The sequence below is a fragment of the Salmo salar genome, chromosome 22 (genome assembly GCF_965601325.2).
Source record: "Salmo salar chromosome 22, fSalSal1, whole genome shotgun sequence".
In the NCBI taxonomy this organism is placed as follows: Eukaryota; Metazoa; Chordata; class Actinopteri; order Salmoniformes; family Salmonidae; genus Salmo; species Salmo salar.
The window spans coordinates 15,227,149-15,251,546 of NC_138312.1; the positions used below are offsets into that span (position 1 = coordinate 15,227,149).

The 24,398-nt window shown below is 39.6% G+C and overlaps 1 protein-coding gene across 2 annotated transcripts in view; it reads right to left on the reverse strand.

Annotated features, from left to right (window-relative positions):
* cntn4 (contactin 4) overlaps positions 1-24,398 on the reverse strand; it is a 170,593-nt gene that overhangs the window by 140,519 nt on the left and 5,676 nt on the right. For both annotated transcript variants that reach the window (XM_014166358.3, XM_014166356.3), the window contains exon 2: positions 5,359-5,498. In XM_014166358.3, the coding sequence (XP_014021833.1) occupies positions 5,359-5,413 (55 nt within the window). In that variant the 5' untranslated portion in view covers positions 5,414-5,498. The remainder of the gene's footprint in view (positions 1-5,358; positions 5,499-24,398) is intronic.

Consider the following 24,398-nt stretch of genomic DNA (forward strand, 5'->3'; position numbering starts at 1 on the left):
ACAGTGCAGGCAGGGGAAACAGGAGGCAGCTCTGTTGAGGCACACTAGCAGAACAAAGGAACACGCCTAGCAGGGGACAGAGATCATTACGGCCCCCTCAACACATTCGGTACAGTCTGACTGTGAATCCTTGCCTTTTCAGGGGTAACCTTCCCTTTCAATGGCGTTCGCCAGGTTACTTGACCTTTTTCGGTCAGTTTCACAAGCTGCATTCAGACAGCTCATGCACGTCATGAAAGACGAGTGTCTTACAGTAAATGGCAAACTGGGATCACACCTTTCAACGATAATAAATAACTAGAACCTGTTCCCAGATGTAACATGGATAAAAGGTTGTGTGTATCACTGAAGACATAATGATACTTATTAGCCTACATTTTTTATTATTTGCCCACATCTGTCTTGTAATTTTCAACAACAGGTAAATGACTCTTTTTGTTGGCATACTTAGGATAGTTTATGTATTGGTCCTAAAAGAGAAAAATATCAAGTGCAAAATCATTTCTGGCCATAGAGGTAGCGGCTCTTCTAGCTTTACAATATGAGTACTGTGGCAACAAACTGTGCTTATCAGATGCTGGTCAATCAGCCAGTGCCAACTGCATGCTGTGTGAATGCTAAAGTCTGATTTGAATGACACGTAAGGACAAAAAACAAGTATGAAGTCTACAGACTCCTTTACAATCAAATTCCAACTCCCAATCATGAGAATAAGAAAGGGTTGCGGTCTCAAAACTGTTTAGTGCTGGATTGGGAGGGTGAACCAGAGCCAGAGTCTAGTGTTTCATCAGCACAGCCTTTTTAAAATCTTGACTAGGATAATGCCTCTTGATTAAAGACTGAGAAATCCAACTGATGTTCTCCGTTGACCCCCACCAATTTGTAAGCAAGAGAAATTAAAATCCTCCATCAAAATGTGATCAATGCAGGAGAGCCCTGTGGGGGAACAGCTGACACCCATTGTATAATGAAGCTATAATTCAGCTTTACTGTACATGAATGACGGATACTCCAAAACTTACAATGAGGATTTCTGTGTGATTCATATCCCCCTGTTCCCCTGCTATACTGTATAGAAATAAGAGCGTATGCCTTACAGTTTCTTTCACTGCGGCACTAAAGGCAGAGAGGGAGAACAGGAGAACTCTCCATGAGTCTCTATTTCCCCCTGAAAGATTTTCAATGGCACTGTGGACATTGATGACTGGGTTCAAGGGGGATATTATAATACCTCTTCTGATTACTGTGTTAGGTTTGATGTAGGGATTAACTAAATTAACAAAAACACACTTCCATTACGGATCAGCATGGATGAAAGCAGGGGTTCTTTCATGTTCATCGTATCTGTAAACTTCACAAGAACAAACATTGACGAACCAATGTCTTTCACACAGAGTGTGCTATGACCGCAAGGGCACATTCTAAACACTACTTCACTTAGGTCAGTAGTAGAGGTGTAGCTTCGCATCGGGTCCCGATTCAAATGTTTAAGATACAAGTGCATAAGGTCCGTGGACCGCAAAACTGATCCACATGCTCATATTCAATTCTTTCTACTTTACAGAAATATGAAATACCTCTCATACCTCTCACAACTGATGTGTCCACTCCTTCAGCATTGAACTGCATGTAACTGTGTTGACAGTCATTGACCTACAAGTGATTTTGAATGCAGAACAACCCCAGGCAATATCAGTAACCTAGTCAAACCGCGCACTGCGCCCAGCTTCATGCACTGACCAACGGGAGGTAGGCTGCCTGTTCCTGATCTTGCACATCTGCGCAGCACCTTCAGCATTTAAATGCTAAAATGTCTTGTGTGCTAAAATTATAAGAGCAGCAATAAAATAACAATAACGAGGCTATATACAGGGGGTAACGGTACCGAGTCAATTTGCGGGGGTCAAGGTTAGTCGAGGTAATTGAGGTAATATGTACAGAATCAGTCAAAGGTTTGGACACACCTACTCATTAAAGTTTTTTTTCTTTATTTTTACTATTTTCTACATTGTAGAATAATAGTGAAGACATCATTATGAAATAACACATATGGAATCATGTAGTAAAAAAAAAGTGTTAAACAAATCCAAATATGTTTTATATCTGAGATTCTTCCAATAGCCACCCATTGCCTTGATGACAGCTTTGCACACTCTTGGAATTCTCTCAACCAGCTTCATGAGATAGTCACCTGGAATGCATTTCAAATAACATGTGTGTCTTGTTAAAACTTAATTTGTGGAATTTCTTTCCTTCTTAATGCGTTTGAGTCAATCAGTTGTGTTGTGAGAAGGTAGGGTTGGTACAGTGCCTTGCAAAAGTATTCATCGACCTTGGCGTTTTTCCTATTTTGTTGCATTACAACCTGTAATTTAAATTTATTTTTATTTGGATTTCATGTAATGGACATACACAAAATAGTCCAAATTGGTGAACTGAAATGAAAAAAATAAATTGTTTTAAAAAATAAAAAAAATAAAAAACTGAAAAGTGGTATTCACTCCGTTTGCTATGAAGCCCCTAAATAAGATCTGGTGTAACCACAATTAAATTCAGAAGTCACATAATTAGTTAAATAAAGTCCACCTGTGTGTCACAGAATATATACACCTGTTCTGAAAGGTCCCAGAGTCTGCAACAACACTAAGCAAGGGGCACCACCAAGCAAGCGACACCATGAAGACCAAGGAGCTCTCCAAACAGGTCAGGGACAAAGTTGTGGAGAAGTACAGATCAGGGTTGGGTTATAAAAAAATATCCGAAACTTTGAACATCCCACGCAGCACCATTAAATCCATTATTAAAAAATGGAAAGAATATGGCACCACAACAAACCTGCCAAGAGAGGGCCGCCCACCAAAACTCACGAACCAGGCAAGGAGAGGGCATTAATCAGAGAGGCAACAAAGAGACCAAAGGAAACCCTGAAGGAGCTGCAAAGCTCCACAGCGGAGATTGGAATATCTGTCCATAGGACCACTTTAAGCCGTACACTCCACAGAGCTGGGCTTTACGGAAGAGTGGCCAGAAAAAAAGCAATTTCTTAAAGAAAAAAATGACCAAACACGTTTGGTGTTTGCCAAAAGGCATGTGGGAGACTCTCCAAACATATGGAAGAAGGTACTCTGGTCAGATGAGACTAAAATTGAGTTTTTTGTCTATCAAGGAAAACTCTATGTCTGGAGTTTTCCTTGATGGACCTCTCATCCCCCCGAGAATACCATACCATCCCCAGTGAAGCAAGGTGGTGGCAGCATCATGCTGTGGGGATGTTTTTCATTGGCAGGAACTGGGAAACTGGTCAGAATTGAAGGAATGATGGATGGCGCTAAATACAGTGAAATTCTTGAGGGAAACCTGTTTAAGTCTTCCAGAGATTTGAGACTGGGACGGAGGTTCACCTTACAGCAGGACAATGACCCTAAGCACACTGCTAAACCAACACTCTAGTGGTTTAAGGGGAAACATTTAAATGTCTTGGAATGGCCTAGTCAAAGCCCAGACCTCAATCCAATTGAGAATCTGTGGTATGACTTAAAGATTGTTGTACACCAGCGGAACCCATCCAACTTGAAGGAGCTAGAGCAGTTTTGCCTTGAAGAATGGGCAAAGGTGCAAAAACCATCAAGCATTATGATGAAACTTGCTCTCATGAGGACCGCCACAGGAAAGGAAGACCCAGAGTTACCTCTGCTGCAGAGGACAAGTTCATTAGAGTTAACTGCACCTCAGATTGCAGCCCAAAATGCTTCACAGAGTTCAAGTAACAGACACATCTCATCATCAACTGTTCAGAGGAGACTGCGTGAATCAGGCCTTCACGGTCGAATTGCTGCAAAGAAACCACTAGTAAAGGAAACCAATAAGAAGAAGAAACTTGCTTGGGCCAAGAAACACGAGCAATGGACATTAGACCGGTGGAAATCTGTCCTTTGGTCTGATGATTCCAAATTTGAGATTTTTGGTTCCAACTGCCGTGTCTTTGTGAGACGCAGAGTAGGTGAACGGATGATCTCCGCATGTGTGGTTCCCACCGTGAAGCATGGAGGAGGAGGTGTGATGGTGTGGGGGTGCTTTGCTGGTGACACTGTTGGTGATTTATTTAGAATTCAAGGCACAATTAACCAGCATGGCTACCACAGCATTCTGCAGCGATACGCCATCCCATCTGGTTTGTACTTAGTGGGATTATCATTTGTTTTTCAATAATTTACACACACACACACACACCACACACACACACACACACACACACACACACACACACCACACACACACACACACACACACACACACAGAGAAGTCAGGTCAGACTAATCCAGCTCATGAGCTCTCCATCAACAGCAGATTATGATTTAGAATGATAAATTCATGAGTTTATGCAACATGTTAGTGCATCGAACCGTATCACAGAGGAAGTAATCACATCGATTCTTTCTCTAATCACAATGAATCACATTGAATGGTTTCAAACTAAAACGTATCGTTCCTGTATCGTATCGGAGACCATGAATCTAGATACGTATCGACATATCTTGAAGGGAAAGATGCCATCCGTCATCCACCATCCACAGTGCAGACGTCATCAGCAACCTTTGACCTTTGTTCCTTTCCCATCCCCCTTAGCCCCCAAATGTTTCTGTAACGTAAAGAACTATCATTTGACATCCAAACAGATAGTGAGAGGAGTTATATGAAACAATGAAGCTTTGATATCAATGTTAATGTTATCAATGATCCTTTATATGTATTAAAGCTAATTAGGTATATTTTACGAAAATTAAAGGAGAGCTTCTCTGTCACCAAACCAAATGACGCCAAATCGAGTTACTGCAAGCGGCAACCATTCGATTCTGACAGTAGAAGTCCAAAGCTTCTATTTTCACCTGTCATTGTCTAATATTTCACATTTGTGGCCTTGACTCTGCAGTACATTCTACTGTATGAACATGATGCAGTCTTAGTTTACCCCAGAACAAAGGTCATTGCCATTTTTTCCTCTGCTGATTAAATCTCACAATCTTTTGCAATCAATGCATTAAACTTAATATTTCTGTCTTTAATTTCATATCCGCAACCCAATCTCCTTGTTTATACTCATAGCGATTACGCTAACTGCAGTCAACCTTTACTGACTGCCACCCCTACCATACAATTATTTACTTTAACAACGTCCTTTATTATTAAATACATTTTACAACCTCATTATTTGTATCTTAATGTTTCCCTGTGTCATGTGTTACTTGAGCTAGCTTAATTCTAAACTATGGCTTTCAAACTGCAACCTGCCCAAAATACATATGAATGAGACACAAAACTTCACAAAGAGAGCTCTTGCTTGCATCAAAAGTTATTTACCTGCTAGGCACCCCATGAGTGACTGCACCAACAGCAGTTTCCATAGCAACGTCATCTTCAGTTTTGTGGGGTCAAAGTAGACTCACATCCAATCACAAATGTATGGAGGAATCCTTTCGGTACCTTTCTGGGTCTTCACTCTGTTCAAAAAAAAAAACAGGCGAAATGAATACCATGATAAGATTGAAAGACAGTCTTTTATCAGAACTTGAGAAAAGTGCTGATAAAGGACTGTAAAGAATTGTAACATTTTTTTATACTTTTTTTTTATTTTACCTTTATTTAACTAGGCAAGTCAGTTAAGAACAAATTCTTATTTTCAATGACGGCCTAGGAACAGTGGGTTAACTGCCTCGTTCAGGGGCATTGATTGAACATTAAGAGAATTGAAGGAATTTGATGACATTTCTCACTTCTGATAACATTTCAAGGACTAAGGAAATGCTTTTCAAAATGTTGCCCTTTACAGCAGCATGTAGCCTACTGTACACATTCAGTCATGTGCAGCGCTTTCATACCCCTTGGCCTACTCCACATTTTCAGGTGTAACAGCCTGAATTCAAAATGGATTAAATATATGTTTTTCTCACCTATCTACACACAAAACAAGATAATGACAAAGTGAAAACATGCTTTAAGTAATGTTTGCAAATTCATTGATAATGAAATACATAAATATCTCATTTACATAAGTATTCACACCCCTGAGTCAATATTTTGTAGAAGCACCTTTGGCAGCAATTACAGATGTGAGTATTTCTGGGTAAGTCTCTAAGAGCTTTCCATACCTGGATTGTGCAACATTTACTCATTATTCTTTTCAAAATTCTTCAAGCTCTGTCAAATTGGTTTTTGATCATTGATAGACAACAATTTTCAAGTATTGACATAGATGTTCAAGTAGATTTAAGTCAAAACTGTAACTCGTTCACTCGGGAACATTCACTGTCTTCTTGGTAAACTACTCCAATGTACTGGATTTGGCCTTTTGTTTTTTGGTTATTGTCCTGCTGTATTAATCTCCCAGTGTCTGGTTGAAATCAGACTGAACCAGGTTTTCCTCTAGGATTTTGCCTGTGCCTTTTTTTATCCTTAAAAACTCCCCAGTCCTTAACCATTACAAGCATACCCATAACATGATGCTGCCAAGACCATGCTTGAAAATATATAATGTGTTGTATTGGATTTGTCCCAAACATAACACTTTGGGACAAAAAGTGAATTGCTTGGCCACATTTTCTGCAGTATTACTGTAGTTCCTTGTTGCAAACAGGATGCATGTTTTGGAATATTTGTACTATGTACAGCCTTCCTTCTTTCAATCTGTGAATTAGGTTAGTATGGTGGAGTAACTACGATGTTGTTGGTCCATCTTCAGTTTTCTCCTATCACAGCCATTAAACTCTCTAAATGTTTTAAAGTCCCCATTGATCTCATTGTGAAATCCATGACCGGGTTTCCTTCCTCTCTGCCAACTGAGCAGCTTTAAGTCAAAACTGTAACTCATCCAGCCCTTTGACAACTCAACAGCTTCTACCCCCAAGCCATTAGACTGCTGAACGATTCAAAAAAATAGCCACCGGACAATTTACATTGACCCCCCCCCCTGTAAACTGCTGCTACTCGCTGTTTGTTTGTTACCTATGCATATTCACTTCACCCCTACCTACATGTACAGATTACCTCAAATAGCCTGTACCCCTGCACACTATCTCGGTACCGGTGCCACCTGTATATAGCCTCGTCATTGTTATTCTTATTGTGTTACTTTTTATTATTACTTTTTATTTTAGCCTACCTGGTAAATATTTTCTCTTCTTGAATTGCACTGTTGGTTAAGTGATTGTAAGTAAGTATTTCACAGGAAAAGTCTACACTTGTTGTAGTCGGAGCATGTGGCAAATTAAGTTTGATTTGATTTGAGTTAGGAAGGATGCCTGTATATTTGTAGTGGCAGGGTGTATCGATACACCATCCAAAGTGTAATTAATAACTTCACCATGCTCAAAGGGATATTCAATGTCTGCTTTTTTTCTTTTTATCTATCTACTGTACCAATAGGTGCCCTTCTTTGCGAGTCATTGGAAAACCTCTTTGTTCTTTGTGGTTGAATCTGTGTTTGAAATTCAGTGCTCGACTGAGGGACCTTGTGTTAAACACTATTATTGCAAACAGTGAGTCCATGCAACTCCTTATTTGACTTGTTAAGCAAATTGTTACTCCTGAACTTATTTAGGCTTGCCATAACAAAGGGGTTGAATACATATTGACTCAAGATATTTTAGTTTTCGTTTTTTATTAATTTGTAAAAATAAAATATAAAAACATAATTCCACTTTTATATTATGGGGTATTGTGTGAAGGCCAGTGACAACAAAATCTCAATTTAAGTCTGTAACACAACACAATGTGAAAAAAGCCAAGGGTTATGAATACTTTCTGAAGGCACTGTATATTTAGATCTAGTAAATGATGGATGTATAAGAAATTAAGCCTTGAAAGAGAAATGTGCAAAGAGATTGCCTTAAAGTATACATCAATGAATTAATTAAATAAATTAGTTATAAAATGACTCAATATTCTCTTTCACCAAATCCCTATTACATGTAACTCTGAGTTGACAGCATTGATTTTATAGAGAGATGCTGATGGGCTGGTTCAGAAATACTATACATTTTTTTAAACATACATTACTCTGCCTACCAAAGTCAAGCTGGAGCCTATTCTATGAACTAAAAAGTTAGAGAGGGAAAACAAAAAAAATAGCACTGATTTTCATTTTTGGCACAGCGATTACTACATGCCTTTCCATATCCATGACAAATACGGCTCCAGAGAATCCTATTTTTAAGCCTATTTTAGAAGCTCCCTCTTAAACATACAGTGGCATACCTACACAGAATAATACCCATTCACTTTTATGTTCATAAAGGTTGCAAGCCATAGCAAGAGATAGGGTGTGAAAAACTCCAGCGATCCCACTACAGTGTCAACGTCAGATGTGTTTTATTCCCCAGCAGAAATACCAGGGGTATCGGCATGAAATCAGTACCCAAACCTCAAAAGCCTGCATTGTGTCAGTGGGATAGTAATTCTCTGTGTGCTCCGGTGGGCCTTCGATGTAGAGAGCAGAAGGGAAGATGGGGGGGGGGGGGGGGGGGGGGTCTGCAGGGGGAGACAAATAAAATCAATGCCATCCAGAGACGCAGTGTCCCATGGCAGTACTTTTAAAACATTAGCTTAATGTACCCTGTTGCCCTATAGACAATATACAGTAATGCTCTCTATTTTGGTAGAAAAGTAGTTAATGGTGAACTTTTAAACGTTACATGGTGATTTTGATGCAGGGCTTTTGTTATAGTCAGTCTTTGAATATGTATTACATATAGTCATTCTGCTGTTGAAAGACAAATATGATCCAATTACTGATTTATTCAGTGGCTGACACAATCAATTGCTGCATTGTTGAAATTTGAATTACAAATTTCCCTTTCATCTCGCCTGCTCAACACCAACCCCCAAAAACAACACATTTTTTTGAGAGGACTAAATAATATATATACACCACAGGAGGTTGGTTGCACATTAATTCCGGAGAACGGGCTCGTTCTAATGACTGGAATGGAATGATAATAAATACATCAAACACATGGTTTCCATGCCATTCCATCTGCTCCATTTCGGACATTATTATTAGCCGTTCTCCCCTCAGTATCCTCTGGTGATATACACAGAGTATACTAAACATCAAGTGCACCTTCCTAATATTGAGTTTTGAGTTGTATCCCCCCCACCCCGTTTTGCCCTCAGAAAAGCCTCGATTCATCGGGGCATGGACTCTACAAGGTGTCGAAAGCGTTCCACAGGGATGCTGGCCCATGTTGACTCCAATGCTTCCCACAGTTGTGTCAAGTTGCCTGGATGACCTTTGGATGGTGGACCATTCTTGATACGCACGGGAAACTGTTGAGCGTGAAAACCTCAGCACCTTTACAGATCTTGACACAAACCGGTACGCCTGGCACCTACCCTGTTCAAAGGCACTTCAATCTTTTATCTTACACATTTACCTTCTGAATGGCACACATACACAATCGATGTCTCAATTGTCTCAAGGCTTAAAAATCATTTTTTAATCGGTCTCCTCCCGTTTATCTACACTGATAGAAGTGGATTTAACCATTGACAACAGTAAGGGATCATTCACCTGGATTCACCTGGTCAGTCTTTGTCATGGAAAGAGCAGGTGTTCATAATGTTTTGTACACAAAGTGTATATACTGTACCAGTCAAAAGTTTGGACACACCTACTCATTGAAGGGTTTTTCTTTATTTTTATTATTTTCTACATTGTAGAATAATAGTGAAGACATCAAAACTATGAAATAACACATATGAAATCATGTAGTAACCAAGTCCATATTATGTCAAGAACAGCTCAAATAAGCAAAGAGAAACGACAATCCATCATTACTTTAAGCCATTCAGAAAATGTCAAGAACTTTGAAAGTTTCTTCAAGTGCAGTCGCAAAAACCATCAAGCGCTATGATGAAACTGGCTCTCATGAGGACCGCCACATGAAAGGAAGCCCCAGAGTTAACTCTGCTGCAGAGAATAAGTTCATTAGAGTTACCAGCCTCAGATATTGCAGCCCAAATAAATGCTTCAGAGTTCAAGTAACAGACACATCTCAACATCAACTGTTCAGAGGAGACTGCGTGAATCAGGCCTTCATGGTCTAATTGCTGCTAAGAAACCGCTAGTAAAGGACACAAATAAGAAGAAGAGACTTTCTTGGGCCAAGAAACACGAGCAATGGACATTAGAACGGTGGAAATCTGTACTTTGTACTGATGAGTCCAAATGTGAGATGTTTGGTTCTAACCGCCGTGTCTTTGTGAGATGCAGAGTAGGTGAACAGATTATATCTGCATGTGTAGTTCTCAACATGAAGCATGAAGGAGGAGTTGTGATGGTGTGGGGGTGCTTTGCTGACACTGTCAGTGATTTATTTAGAATTCAAGGCACACCTAAACAACAGGACAATGACCCAACCCACCTCCAGGCAGTGTAAGGGCTATTTGACCAAGAAGGAGAGTGATGGAGTGCTGCATCAGATGACCTGGCCTCCACAATCACCTGACCTCAACACAATTGAGATGGTTAGGGATGAGTTGGACTGCAGAGTAAAGGAAAAGCAGCCATCAAGTGCTCAGCATATGTGGGAAGCTGTTGAGAGCATGCCAAGAGTGTGCAAAGCTGTCATCAAGGCAAAGGGTGGCTACTTTGAAGAATCTCAAATATATTTTTATTCATTTAACACATCATACTTTGGTTAGTACATGATTCCATATGTGTATTTCATAGTTTTGAAAAACCCTTGAATGAGTATGTAACGAGTGCGCTGAGAGTCGGGAAGCAAGTTTAGGGAGTGAGTGTTTTAATAAATAAACGAAACACAAACAACGCACTGACATGAAAACAGAGTCAATAACACCTGAGGAAAGAACCAAGGGGAGTGACAGATATAGGGAAGATAATCAAGGAGGTGATGGAGTCCAGGTGAGTATCATGAGGCGCAAGATGATGATGACAGGTGTGCAGGATAATCAGCAGCCTGATGACCTAGAGGCCGGAGAGGGAGGATACGTGACAGTACCCCCTCACCGACGCGCGGCTCCAGCCGCCGTCAAAGGGGACGAAGTCGAGGATCAGGAGCGGACCGGTCACCCCTGCTGAGGCACGGGAACCTGTCGAGTCAGCTGGGGGCGCGGGAACATGACAGACCGGCTGAGGCAGGGGAGTCTTGCGATCCGGCTGAGGCATGAGAGCCCGACAGGCCGGCTGAGGCAGGGAAGCCTGGCGATCTGGTTGAGGCTTGAGAGCCTGTAGCAGTTCCCGGACCCGACGTCATTTACTCTGACACAAATAAGAAAAAAAACACTCTTTGATGCTTCCCTTAGGTGAGGTGTTATTCTGTAACGAGTGTGCTGGGAGTCGGGAAGCAAGTTCAGGGAGAGAGTGTTTTAATAAATAAACGAAACACAAACAACGCACTGACATGAAAACAGAGTCAATAGCACCTGAGGAAAGAACCAAGGGGAGTGACAGATATAGGGAAGATAATCAAGGAGGTGATGGAGTCCAGGTGAGTGTCATGAGGCGCAGGTGCGTGAGACGATGGTGACAGGTGTGCGGAATAATCAGCAGCCTGATGACCTAGAGGCCAGAGAGGGAGTTTACGTGACAGAGTAGCTATATCCAAACCAGTGGTGTAAAGTACTTAAGTAAAAATACTTGAAAGTACTACCTAAGTCGTTTTTTTTGGGTATCTGTACTTTACTTTACTATTTATATTTTTGACATTTTTTACTTTTACTTCACTACATTCCAAAAGAAAATGATGTACTACTCCATACATTTTCCCTGATACCCAAAAGTACTCGTTACATTTTGAATGCTTAGCAGGACAGGAAAAGTGTCTAATTCACACACTTATCAAGAGAACATTCCTGGCCATCCCTACTGCCTCTGATCTGGTGGACTCACTAAACACAAATGCTTCGTTTGTAAATGATGTCTGAATGTTGGTGCCTGCCCCGGGCTATCCGTAACTTAAAATAATAAGAAAATGGTGCCGTTTGGTTTGCTAAATATAAGGAATTTGAAATGATTTATACTTTTACTTTTGATACTTAAGAATATTTTAGCAATTACATTTACTTTTGATACTTAAGTATATTTAAAACCAAATACTTTTAGACTTTTACTCAAGTAGGAAATTACAGGGTGACTTTCACTTTTACTTGAGTCATTTCTATTAAAGTATCTTTACTTTTACTCAAGTATGACAATTGGGTACTTTTTCCACCACTGGTCCAAACTTTTGCCTGATACTGTATGTATACTGTATATATTCTGTATGTAAATATGAAAACAATGAGCTTAAAACAGAGTACCTCTTTTTAGGGGTCTAAAATGTTTGCACAGACTTCTAAGGAATAACAGCTGATGTTTGAGGTTTTGTTGGTTCCTCTGAGGGTTATCTTAGAATATTTACACTTTATTGGAGCGGTTCCTCTTACGGACCGTGTCAATGCATATTTACACAAAACCATACCTTTCCTTCAAATACCACATAAACAATCTGAATAAACCCGCATTGCGGTTTTCCTTGAATTGATTAAATTTAGGAATTTGTTTCATTTACTAATTGTTTTGACAAACACATTAAAAAGTGCCAAATGGGAGAGGTATTTGGTTTTGAGTAGCAGGGAGAGGAAGTAAATATGTAAATGTAACACAGTGGGGGCAGGCAGTAAGATTTACGCAGCTTGCCATAGAGTCTGAGAGAAGAATACAGAATAAGTCTGAGGCAAATGTCAGAAGCTGCCTCTGGAAACACTGTGTACACTGGATAGAAAGGTATTACAGCAATATGACAAGTTAAGTAATGCAATGTACCATTTGCAAAGCTTCTATAAAAAACAAGCTGCAATAATCTTATGTCCCTCGGGTAAATACATGTTTATTCATAGAGTAGAAGTATATAATAACCCACACCATCCCATTACGCCACAACCAGGCACTTGTTAGCATTTCACTATCGAAACAGAGGCAGAAGCAGCACTGAAAGTCTCCTTCAGTTCTTGCTTACTGAATCGTAATACTACATTTCAAAGAAATGCTTGAGTAATGCAATAATCATATGTTTCAAAACACTAGGAGCAGGAAATCAATATGGGACCAGAATATTGTATTTTCTTCACTTTCTGAAAAATAAGGACTGAGAATGAAGGCTGAATTTGTCTGAGTGGGTCACATTTAATATCTTATCTTAATTTATTTCAGTCAGTCTTCTAATGAATCCCTCTCCTTCAAGATTGAAGCGTTATTTCCTCACTCTGCTTGTTGACAATATGTATTTCCTTTAGCATCAGCTGGAAGAGCTGGTTGCAAGATCAACTAATCATTTGGACCACCTCAATGACATGCATAACCTTGTATGCCTTGTCTATATATGGCTATTTCTGTAAATATCATTTGTTTATATAGTAACACATCTGTTCAAAAATGAATTGCCATAATTACATTTGTTCAGTTCATGCAAGACAGTTTCAGTTTCCATTCGTACTCATTAAAATGTACTGAAGACTGACTGTATATTATACCACCGTAAATTACAAATGAATGACACACAAATCATGTTTGAAAGTACTTACATTTTTGGCATTATGGCAGACGTGTTTAATGTATGCAAAGGATCAAAAGATAATTGCAACATTTAAATATGCTGAAAAAATATATTAATGCAACAGGTAAAGTGTTGGTCCCATGTTTCATTGGCCGAAATAAAAGATCCTAGAAATGTGTTTACACCCCTGTTACTGAGCATTTCTCCTTTCCCAAGAATCCATCCACCTGACAGCTGTGGCATATCAAGAAGCTGATTAAACTGCATGTTCATTACACAGGTGCACCCTGTGCTGGGCACAACAAAAAGCCACTTTAAAATGTGCAGTTTTGTCACACAACACAATCCCACAGATGTCTCAAGTTTTGAGGGTGCGGGCAGTTGGCAAGCCTCCAACAACGTTTTAGAGAATTTGGCAGTACGTCCAACTGGCCTCACAACCGCAGACCACATGTATGGCGTTGTGTGGGCGAGCGGTTTGCTGATGCCAACGTTGTGAACAAAGTGCCCCATGGTGGAGGTGGTGTTATGGTATGGGCAGGCATAAACTACGGACAATAAACACAATTGCATTTTATTGATGGCAATTTGAATACACAGAGATACTATGAAGCGACCCTGAGGCCCATTGTCGTGCCATTCATCCTACGCCATCACCTCATTTTTCAGCACGATAATACATAGCCCCATGTCGCAAGGATCTGTGCACAGTTCCTGAAAGCTGAAAATGTCCCAGTTCTTCCAATGTCCCAGGCTTGCATACTCACCAGACATGTCACCCATTGAGCATGTTTGGAATGCTCTGGATTGACGTGTACGACAGCGTGTTCTCGTAATCTTCCAATATCCAGCAATTTCGCATAGCCATTGAAGAGGAATGGGACAACATTCCAGATGCCACAGTCAACAGCCTGATCAACTCTATGCGAAGGACATGTCGCGCTGCATGAGGCAAATGGTGGTCACACCAGATACTGACTGGTTTTCTGATCCACGCCCCTACCTTTTTTTTTGTGTATCTGTGACCAACAGATGCATATCTGTATTCCCAGGCATGTGAAATCCATAGATTAGGGCCTCATTTATTTATTTCAACTGACTGATTTCCTCATATGAACTGAAACTCAGTAAAATCTTTGAAATTGTTGCATGTTGCATTGATATTCTTCTTCAGTATAGCTTTGTAGCCCGAAGGCTGTTCTGTGAGAAGCTTTGCGATGTCCAATGTCTTTCATTTGTAGTGTGACTTGGTAAAATGGAGACATGTCGTGATATTGTACCAAATGGTGCGTGGTGAGGAGGTCAATGGAGGTCAGATTACTCAACCATTGATTAGCTTTCCTGAATGATATATATCTACGGTATACTTACCCGGATACATACATCATAGCATATGCCTATGGTGATGTGTTATTATGGTAATAATAACACATACTTATGAGACAAAGGTAGGCTCAAGATTTACACATTTACAATACACTATGCCTCAATAGAGTTGAGAGAATGACAGAATGAGTTATTACATAAGCTACTGTATAATTATCAGATATTGTATTTTACTGCGCATTCGTAATGCTTCAGTAATGACTACAGGTGTCCTAATTAATCAGAAACCATGTGAACTTCAACTGTGATAAAGGTGTTGACAGACATGGTCTACCGGACATTTATTTACTTTGAAATCTTAACTGGGATGTCTCTCTCTCATTGTCCTGCCACAGAGACTATTGATGTAATAGAAAGGTCCAAGGAGCACCCACAGCGAGTTCACATCATGACAGTATTACAACAGTCCCTTCCAGGGTAAAGCACATCCATGAATGGGATCAGAAACGTTACAAAACTGTTGTAAGGAAGTAAATACAATAGCTACATATAAGAAAGGAGGGTGATTCCAGCATAATGGCACGCAAAATCACAACTTTTTAATGTCTCACAGACTGGACAAACAAAATAGAAATGAAGCTTTTGATGTGTGTGTCTATAGTACCAGTTGGGGGGAGTGTACAGGTCATTTACGAAAGTTACCAGAATCTTTAGTCATTTTGGCAATTAACAGGTAATCAATGGCAATCGGTGGTAAATGTAATAACTTATACTTGAATAACTTTTAAAAAATGTATTCATATATAGTATTTTTTTTTTATATATGTGTCCATATTGTCCATGCGTTTCTAGTGGATAGACCAGATGGTTCAAGAGAAAATAACATAATTCATGAATAAAAACATCAATTAACTCTGCAACTCTTCCAACTATTGACTTTTTTCACGATTGCCACCAGTTTGGTGCCAAAACAACAACAAAGACATTGGCATAAAATATATAAAAGTGTGTAAAAAATATATAAAGAATATTTCATGCTGAAACCCTCATATTAAACACAGATGGTTGACGGTTAATATTTAGGGTAATGTTTTTCAGCTTTGTCATATATTTTGTTATTTTAAAAATCTGTGTATTTTAGTTTTGATATGCTTTACATGTGATAAGGCCACACAGAGGGCCCGAGATAATTACAGACACCTGTGATAATCTGAAGTAGCCAAAAGCGCCTCTAGACATCTTGTGACAAATTACATAAAATCCTTTAAAGTTACCAAACTTCTGGTAGTTTATTGTTAAACTTAGAATGTTTTCAGTAATATACCCTCACTTTGAAACCTTATGTATACACAAAAAAGCTGACTAAATACTGGCATGATGGAGAAATAAAGCTGATAATGGATGTTACATTCTGTGAGTTAGCATGAATAGCCATTTTGAAGAAAAGGCTTGGCTGAACACAAAAACGATAATAATATGAAAAAGTCATTGCAATTCTTACTTTAGAGAGAAAAAAATGGCCGCTATGGATGGTACACCCTCCGTTATGGATGTTACAGAGTCTGAAATAGACATAGTTGTGTTTCAAATATTAAAACACTTGTAAAAAGCAGTTGCTTTCTCAGATCTGTATTCAAATAGTTAACAAAGTAGTTACTTCTGAGATCTGTATTCAAATAGTTTTGAAAAGTTGTCCCTTTGTTTTTTTTACCCCTTTTTCGTAGTATCAAATTGGTCGTTACAGTCTTGTCCCATCGCTGCAACTCCCATACGGACTCGGGAGAGAGTCATTTGTCCTCTGAAACATGACCCTGCCAAGCCACACTGCTCGCTGAACCCAGAAGCCAGCCGAACCAATGTGTTGGAGGAAACGCTGTGCAACTGGCGTCACGAGTCACAAGGAGTCACTAGAGCACAATGGGACAAACCCTCTCCTAACCCAGACAATTGTGCACTGCCTAATTGACCCTGGGATCGAACTGTAGTCTGTAGTGACGCCTCTACTACTGCGATGCAGTGCCTTAGACTGCTGCACCCTTCCGGAGGCCTCAAAGTAGTGACTTCCTGAAATCTGTATTAAAATAGTTTTCAAAAGTAGTCCTTTTTTTGGGGATCTGTATTCAAAAAACAAACTGGATCGATCTCTCATTCTACAAGTGTCCTACCGCACGGAGAAAACGCAGATGGTGAGACACCCGGCTTGAAGTACCTGCCTCCATACGGCCTGATCTGGCTTCTCAGCTCCCCCTGTTCACCACCTCCCCCTGTTCACCACCTCCCCCTGTTCACCACCTCCCCCTGTTCACCACCTCCCCCTGTTCACCACCTCCCCCTGTTCACCACCTCCCTCTGCTTAAGCCTTGTGCTATTGACTGTTGTACCATGCGTTTTAGGCTTGAAGTACTCCGAATTGTGGAGTCCAGACTTATACTCGTGTCATTCATATTTTTTATTATTGTTTATATAGCTTTTTAAGCATCTTGAGATTTGTTTACTTGGATGTACTATGTACTGCAATTCAGCATTTAGCTGCCAAGTACGGCCTAATTGTAAAAATGAAATGAACTACTACATGGCTCACAATGTATGGCAATCAACCTCCGAAAATACATATACCTACATTCTCCTTCTCATGGTTCTTTGTATTGGGATGTAACCAAGCTAAGGTAAGCTATGGCGACGGTGAAACACTTCATGTCTGTGAGAATCTCATAATACTCTCTCTGGAATCAGTGTGCTACCTTGGTTTGACTTGTTGTATAACCACCATAATGAACATCAGAACAAAGGAGCAGACAGTTTAGAGCTAAAACACAGCACACAAATCCCTTTCTTCGCCTTATAAGCTAGTGTTTCATGCAGCAAGCGTCTCATGAGTGTCAAATAGAATAATCCTAAAGCGGTGCAGCCTCTGCCAGCTCGAAGCACAATAAACAGAGTCACTACTATAAAACTGCTCAACTATCAAGATGTCCAAGAGTGCTATTGATGATACAATTGCTGTACTGTTTAAAGATATAAGAAATGATTCAAGAAGCCTGTCCTGATCAATAAATATTCCAGTAATATTCACAAAAATAAAGATTGAATATCAAAAGGATTTGCCTAGAACTACAAGCTACAAGTATCAACTTCAAGTATTAATCACTTCTCAAATCAACCAAACCAATTCCCATTCGTATGCATGTGATTTAGTAGCCAACTCCCCTGACTATCGTTGCCGTGCCATGCTATGCCAGACATATGGCATGGCAGCCATAGTCCGGGGGATTGGCTAAAGCACTAACATCCCTGAAACTAGGCTACAACATCATTGCCTCATATCACTAACAGAATGGTACCATCATCATCTGTTCCCTGATAAAAGGACCAGCTGAAACACAGTGGGTGTTATCGGTGGTGACTAGATGTTGGCAGTGGACAGATAAGGCTCGTAGACCATCCAGGGTGATATTACAGGCTTCATTACTTACATCATCATGTCTCTCAATCCCCTACTCACTGTGGTGTCGCGCACCAGCTGGATTACAATAGAATGTGTTTCCTCATTATAAAACCCAATAAAAGCTGAACAACTGGAGTCGTGCGCAGTAATTCAACTCCATATAATGAGGTCAAAGAATGCAGCATTAGCCTTTCTGTGAAGTCGAGAATACAGCATCAACATCAACACCCCAAACCACGCTTGACATGGATGCTTGAATTTCCTTGTAGGAAATGCAGCAAAAAGAAAGAGTATTTCACACAATGACAGTTGTGCCAGCGCTCCCTTATAAAATAGATATTCATCTCAACATGATTCACATGGATAAATAACGAATATAAAGAAAAAAAATTGTTGCATTCAGAGGAAATTGAATCACATTCAAGGCTCACTGGTACAGTACATCATAACTCGCCTGCCATACAGGACAGTATATGGACATTTCCATTGATAAAATGACTGTATGAAATAGACTATTTGGATTCTTCAAGATGGTTTAAAGCGATCGTTAGGGATTTTGGCAATTTGAATCTACTTCCCCAGAGTCAGATGAACCCGTGGATGCCATTTTTATGTCTCTGTGTCCAGTATGAAGGAAGTTAGAGGTAGTTTCACAGGCCAAATGCTAACTAGCTTAAAATGGTATCCACACGTTCATATGACTCTCGAACTATCCCTTTAAATTGCTGACCTTTTTAACATGGCAAGCAGAGAAGAGACTTTTCATAATCTGCTGTGACTGATGTGTATTTGACAGCAGATACTTCATTGCGTGTTGCTTTGTACATTTATAAGGCAGACTAGATAACGCTGCTCGCTGCATACACAGTACTCTATAGTGGGTTATATACACATCAACTAAGCCATTCTGGTGGCCTACTTCCCTTGAATATAGCTGTCAATTATTTCACCTCATGAGTCATATTTTCCTGCTTTTCTAGCATGGATAGTGTGTCCACCAGTGTGCTCCTGGATAGCATTTCAACACTGAATAAACATTTTCATATAATTCTTAGCCTGTTCTGCCCTTTCAGCTGATGTTCTGTCAATCACCCAGGTAAGTCCCCATGTTTAAAATGCACCAGAAAGAGGAAGGACTCCCTTATTGCTTAATCGCAGCTCTTGGAGGTCATTGTTTTGCGATTTGCATGTAGCTTTCATAAGCTTCTACAATTCCTTGAAAACATTAGCAAAAACATTTACACTCATAAGAACAACAGGGGACATTTTGCTATCTGTATAAATGAAAGCAGTACACGAAGAGTGCTTCTGCTGTGCAGTGTCAAACCTTCCAAGAAATGTATGTAATGTATTGCTCTGAATATTCATAATTAAACAAAGATAGCCATCAGCAGACTGTATGCTTCACAATTACTACATAAATAACACAGGCTTTGGATACAACATACTATTCATAGGATGAATACCAGCAGTCTATATTCATATGAATTGATACCGTTGCGTTCTTCATAATGAATTGTCTAAAGTCTACAGAATGCAGACTGTTGTGAATCAGGATATTCAAATAGCCTTGTATTTGTTTCTGGTCGAACTTGTTTTACAAGATTGTATTCTATCAAATCAAATTCAATCCACCAGAAACCATAAAACAGTGCCAGAACATTGTGACATTCTGTTGAGTCATCTAGTGATCCCAATTCATCCAACTTTTCTTTCATCTCAACTATGTGAAAAGAAAATAACAATGCCTTCTGGGGCATGTTGTTATTATTAAGCATATTTGTCTTCCAATAAATGGTGTGGGAAAGAAGGCTCACAAATCACAGGCCCACCCTATGGGGGGGGGATACAATTTTCTTCTAAAAAATAATTGCAAAATCAGAGACTTTTCCCCAGTGGTACAACGATAACAAAGTGTTAAAAGATCAAAATAATTCCCTCATCTTCAATTTAAGCGCATTCTGAAGAAAAAACACAAACCTGCCCTCTTGCTGTGATAGCTTGGAAATTAGTTGTTAGAAGCCCTCACATAAAGCATAGTTAATAATGCAATAGTTCCAATGCTCAGATATTTACACAAGCTGGTGTTAACCTTATTAGGCCTTCAATCGAATCTGTTCCCAAGGAGGGACTGTATCACACCATGTTTGAGTAAGGAAGTGATGCAGGAACAACACAGTTTGTACCATACCCCAAGGATTGTTGTGTCTCTAAGCCAAAAGCCCACATCTAGCTCTAACATATTTTCCAACATACTGTAGCTAAAGCACAGGATTGAGGCAATATGAGTGGAATACAGCTAGGGTGTTAACTAACTGAATGATGAAGCAAGACATACTGCAGGAGATGGAGCTGCCTTGATGTAGAAGATGTCATAATGTAACTACTGTACAAGAGCAAAACCAATTCACTATCTCATTTTATCTACTTACAAATGTATACATATTGGATGTTTAACTAACCTTAATAACTATGTTATTACATTACAAACACACTGTATTTCCAACTTCAAAGTCTGCTAATACCTCAATTCAGACAATACTTTTATGGAAAGATCTGGACAGAATTCTCCTTTCCCATCCCCTAAAGGCAGGAGGTAAAAGGTGGCAGACATGATTTACCATCCTGTAAGAATAGGAGATTTGTTGTATTGAAATCCAATCTACGGTCTGTGAGACCACAACACCTCCAGCTGTAGACTGATCTCTTAGAGCTGACCAACTGCCTCTCAGCAAATAAAAAGCCTTTTAACACAAATTGCCGTTTTTGGCTTTTTCACCTTTTATGAAGAAAAAAAACAGGACAGTGCAGACAGATGCATTAGGAGGTAGGCTGATTTTAATTGTTGGGTCATTGGGCCACTGAAGTGTCGCTAGCTGGGAATATAGTACTTGAGTAAAACGATGAGCTATTGTAGGGCGAGCCAGCCCCCGAAGTGACTCTTATCAAGTGTATGCAAGAGGTTTTATTGCCTTCTCGGGAATACAGCCTTCTCTGTGTTGCTCAGGCCATCCCCCATTCTGTCACACATCTGTGAAGCAGAGGTTCTGTTTTCTTTACATCCTGTAGGTCTGATATCTGATTGGCGGTTAACTTTACAGTAATACTACCTGCAAACAACTCAGATTTCAAATCTAACATGGTAAAATGGTTATAAAAGGGTCTTTCTGGTGAGACTTGTGCTAGTGAGATACCTACACTCTCTCTCTCTCCTCCTCATGGACTCTTGGGGCATGCCCTTTCAGGCGATGACTTCTCTCCCTCTTGATCATGCCTAGAATAATGCCTTGTAATGCTTGTAAATGCTTGGTAACTTAAGCTTATGCCTTGTGTGTGAATCATTCATTTTACAATGTTAATTAAATATTTGCTTTTGATATTGACAATTCTTATTCCTTTCTTGACCTTTCTATTACTGTAACTTAACTATAGTATCTTGCATATTTCTAAATCATCTTTCTGGAGTCAGAAAACCATTTAATGGGATAATTGCTTAGTCTTATTACGGGTCGTATGTGAGATATATATAATACAAATATGATAAATATTACTCCACTGGTTCATTGTGGTAGATCTTTATTGTTATTCTTCCGTATTCAAGAATACTGACAGTTCAACAAGTTCAATGCTTGAGCTGAAGTACAAGGACCCTCTGTCCTGGTCTAAACTTTTCAACAGATGAACCTTTTACTGCAGTGGGCTAAATTAGGGTCACACAGAGTGTTTCTTGGTAGTCTTAAACAAATCTACTTTGAAAGAAAAGTATATACCCTACGATGTAACTGCAATGATGAGATAGATGTTCTTCTTCGTTTTTATGTTTTATTATCTCGCTGTCATACTGTGTTCAAACGTGTTGGATATTGCCTAGCCATCTTGTCTCAAGAGGACCCCAATGTAAACAAGTCCCAGACTTTATTGTGCGTTATCCTCGATGATTTTACTCATGTGCATGTATGGCTTTTCAAGTTTTATGTGTGCTCGTTTTTTTTTTTTTAAATGGTCAAATGAATAAACTAAAGTCAACTAAAATGCACCTCACACACATGGTTATAGGCTTTAAAACAAGAGATATAAAGTTCAAATGTATTACATTTTGAGTTGAAGTCAGAAGTCAGATTTGAAGTCAGAAGTTTACATACACCTTAGGCAACTACATTTAAACTCAGTTTTTCACAGTAAAAATAAGTAACAATTCCCTGTCTTACGTTAATTAGGATCACCACTTTATTTTAAGAATGTGAAATGTCAGAATAATAGTAGAGAGAATTATTTATTTCAGATTTTATTTCTTTCATCACATTCCCAGTGGGTCAGAAGTTTACATACACTCAATTCGTTTTTGGTAGAATTGCCTTTAAATTGTTAAACTTGGGTCAAACGTTTAGGGTAGGCATTCCACAAGCTTCCCACAGTTGGGTGAATTTTGGCCCATTCCTCCTGACAGAGCTGGTGTAACTGAGTCAGGTTTTTAGGCCTCCTTGCTCGCACACACTTTTTCACTTCTGCCCACAAATTTTCTATGGGATTGAGGTCAGGGTTTTGTGATGGCCACTCCAGTACCTTGACTTTGTTGTCCTTAAGCCATTTTGACACAACTTTGGAAGTATACTTGGGGTCATTGTCCATTTGGAAGACCCATTTGCGACCAAGCTTTAACTTCCTGACTGATGTCTTGAGATGTTGCTTCAATATACCACAATTGTCCTGCCTCATAATGCCATTTATTTTGTGAAGTGCACCAGTCCCTCCTGCAGCAAAGCACCCCCACAACATGATGTTGCCACCCCCGTGCTTCACGGTTGGGATGGTGTTCTTTGGCTTGCAAGCCTCCCCCTTTTTCCTCCAAACATAACAATGGACATTATGGCCAAACAGTTCTATTTTTGTTTCATCAGACCAGAGGACATTTCTCCAAAAAGTGAGATCTTTGTCCCCATGTGCAGTTGCAAACTGTAGTTTGGCTTTTTTATGGAGGTTTTGGAGCAGTGGCTTCTTCCTTGACGAGCGGTCATTCAGGTTATGTCGATATAGGACTCGTTTTACTGTGGATATAGATACTTTTGTACCTGTTTCCTCCAGCATCTTCACAAGGTCCTTTGCTGTTGTTCTAGGATTGATTTGCACTTTTTGCACCAAAGTACGTTCATCTCTAGGAGACAGAAAGCGTCTCCTTCCTGAGCGGTATGACGGCTGCGTGGTCCCATGGTGTTTATACTTGGGTACTATTTTTTTGTACAGATGAACGTGGTACCTTCAGGCGTTTGGAAATTGCTCCCAAGGATGAACCAGACTTGTGGAGATTTTTTTCTGAGGTCTTGGCTGATTTCTTTTGATTTCCTATGATGTCAAGCAAAGAGGCACTGAGTTTGAAGGTAAGCCTTGAAATACATCCACAGGTACACCTCCAATATACTCAAATGATGTCTATTAGCCTATCAGAAGCTTCTAAAGCCATGACATCGTTTTCTGGAATTTTCCAAGCTGTTTAAAGGCACAGTCAACTTAGGGTATGTAAACTTCTGACCCACTGGAATTGTGAAATAATTTGTCTGTAAACAATTGTTCTAACCGACTTGCCAAAACTAAAGTTTGTTAACAAGAAATTTGTGGAGGGGTTGAAAAACGAGTTTTAAGGACTCCAACATAAGTGTATGTAAACTTCCGACTTCAACTGTATACAGTACAGCACAGAAGACTGAAATATAACAAAACCGTTGACATAGAAACACCAGATTTCCTGCCAGCTTTTTTTTTTTTTATAATGTTGATGAATTATGAAATTATAAAAAATATGAATAACATTCCACCCATGAGGCCATTAGGTCATTTGACTGAAGGAAAGGTCTACTTCATAACTTCTTTAGATGCATGCTATCTGTCTGATTGAATTGTCTGCTTGAACAAGATGCTCAATGTTTTTTTTTTTTAGCAATGCTGATAGATTTACCACCACGTTACTTGACTTTTGAAATGCTTTTATATAAAAGTGCTGCTCCACAAAAACACCACTGCTGGGTTTTGTGCTGCTGTCAGCTAGTTCATGTTTTTAGAACACATGGAATAAAACATGA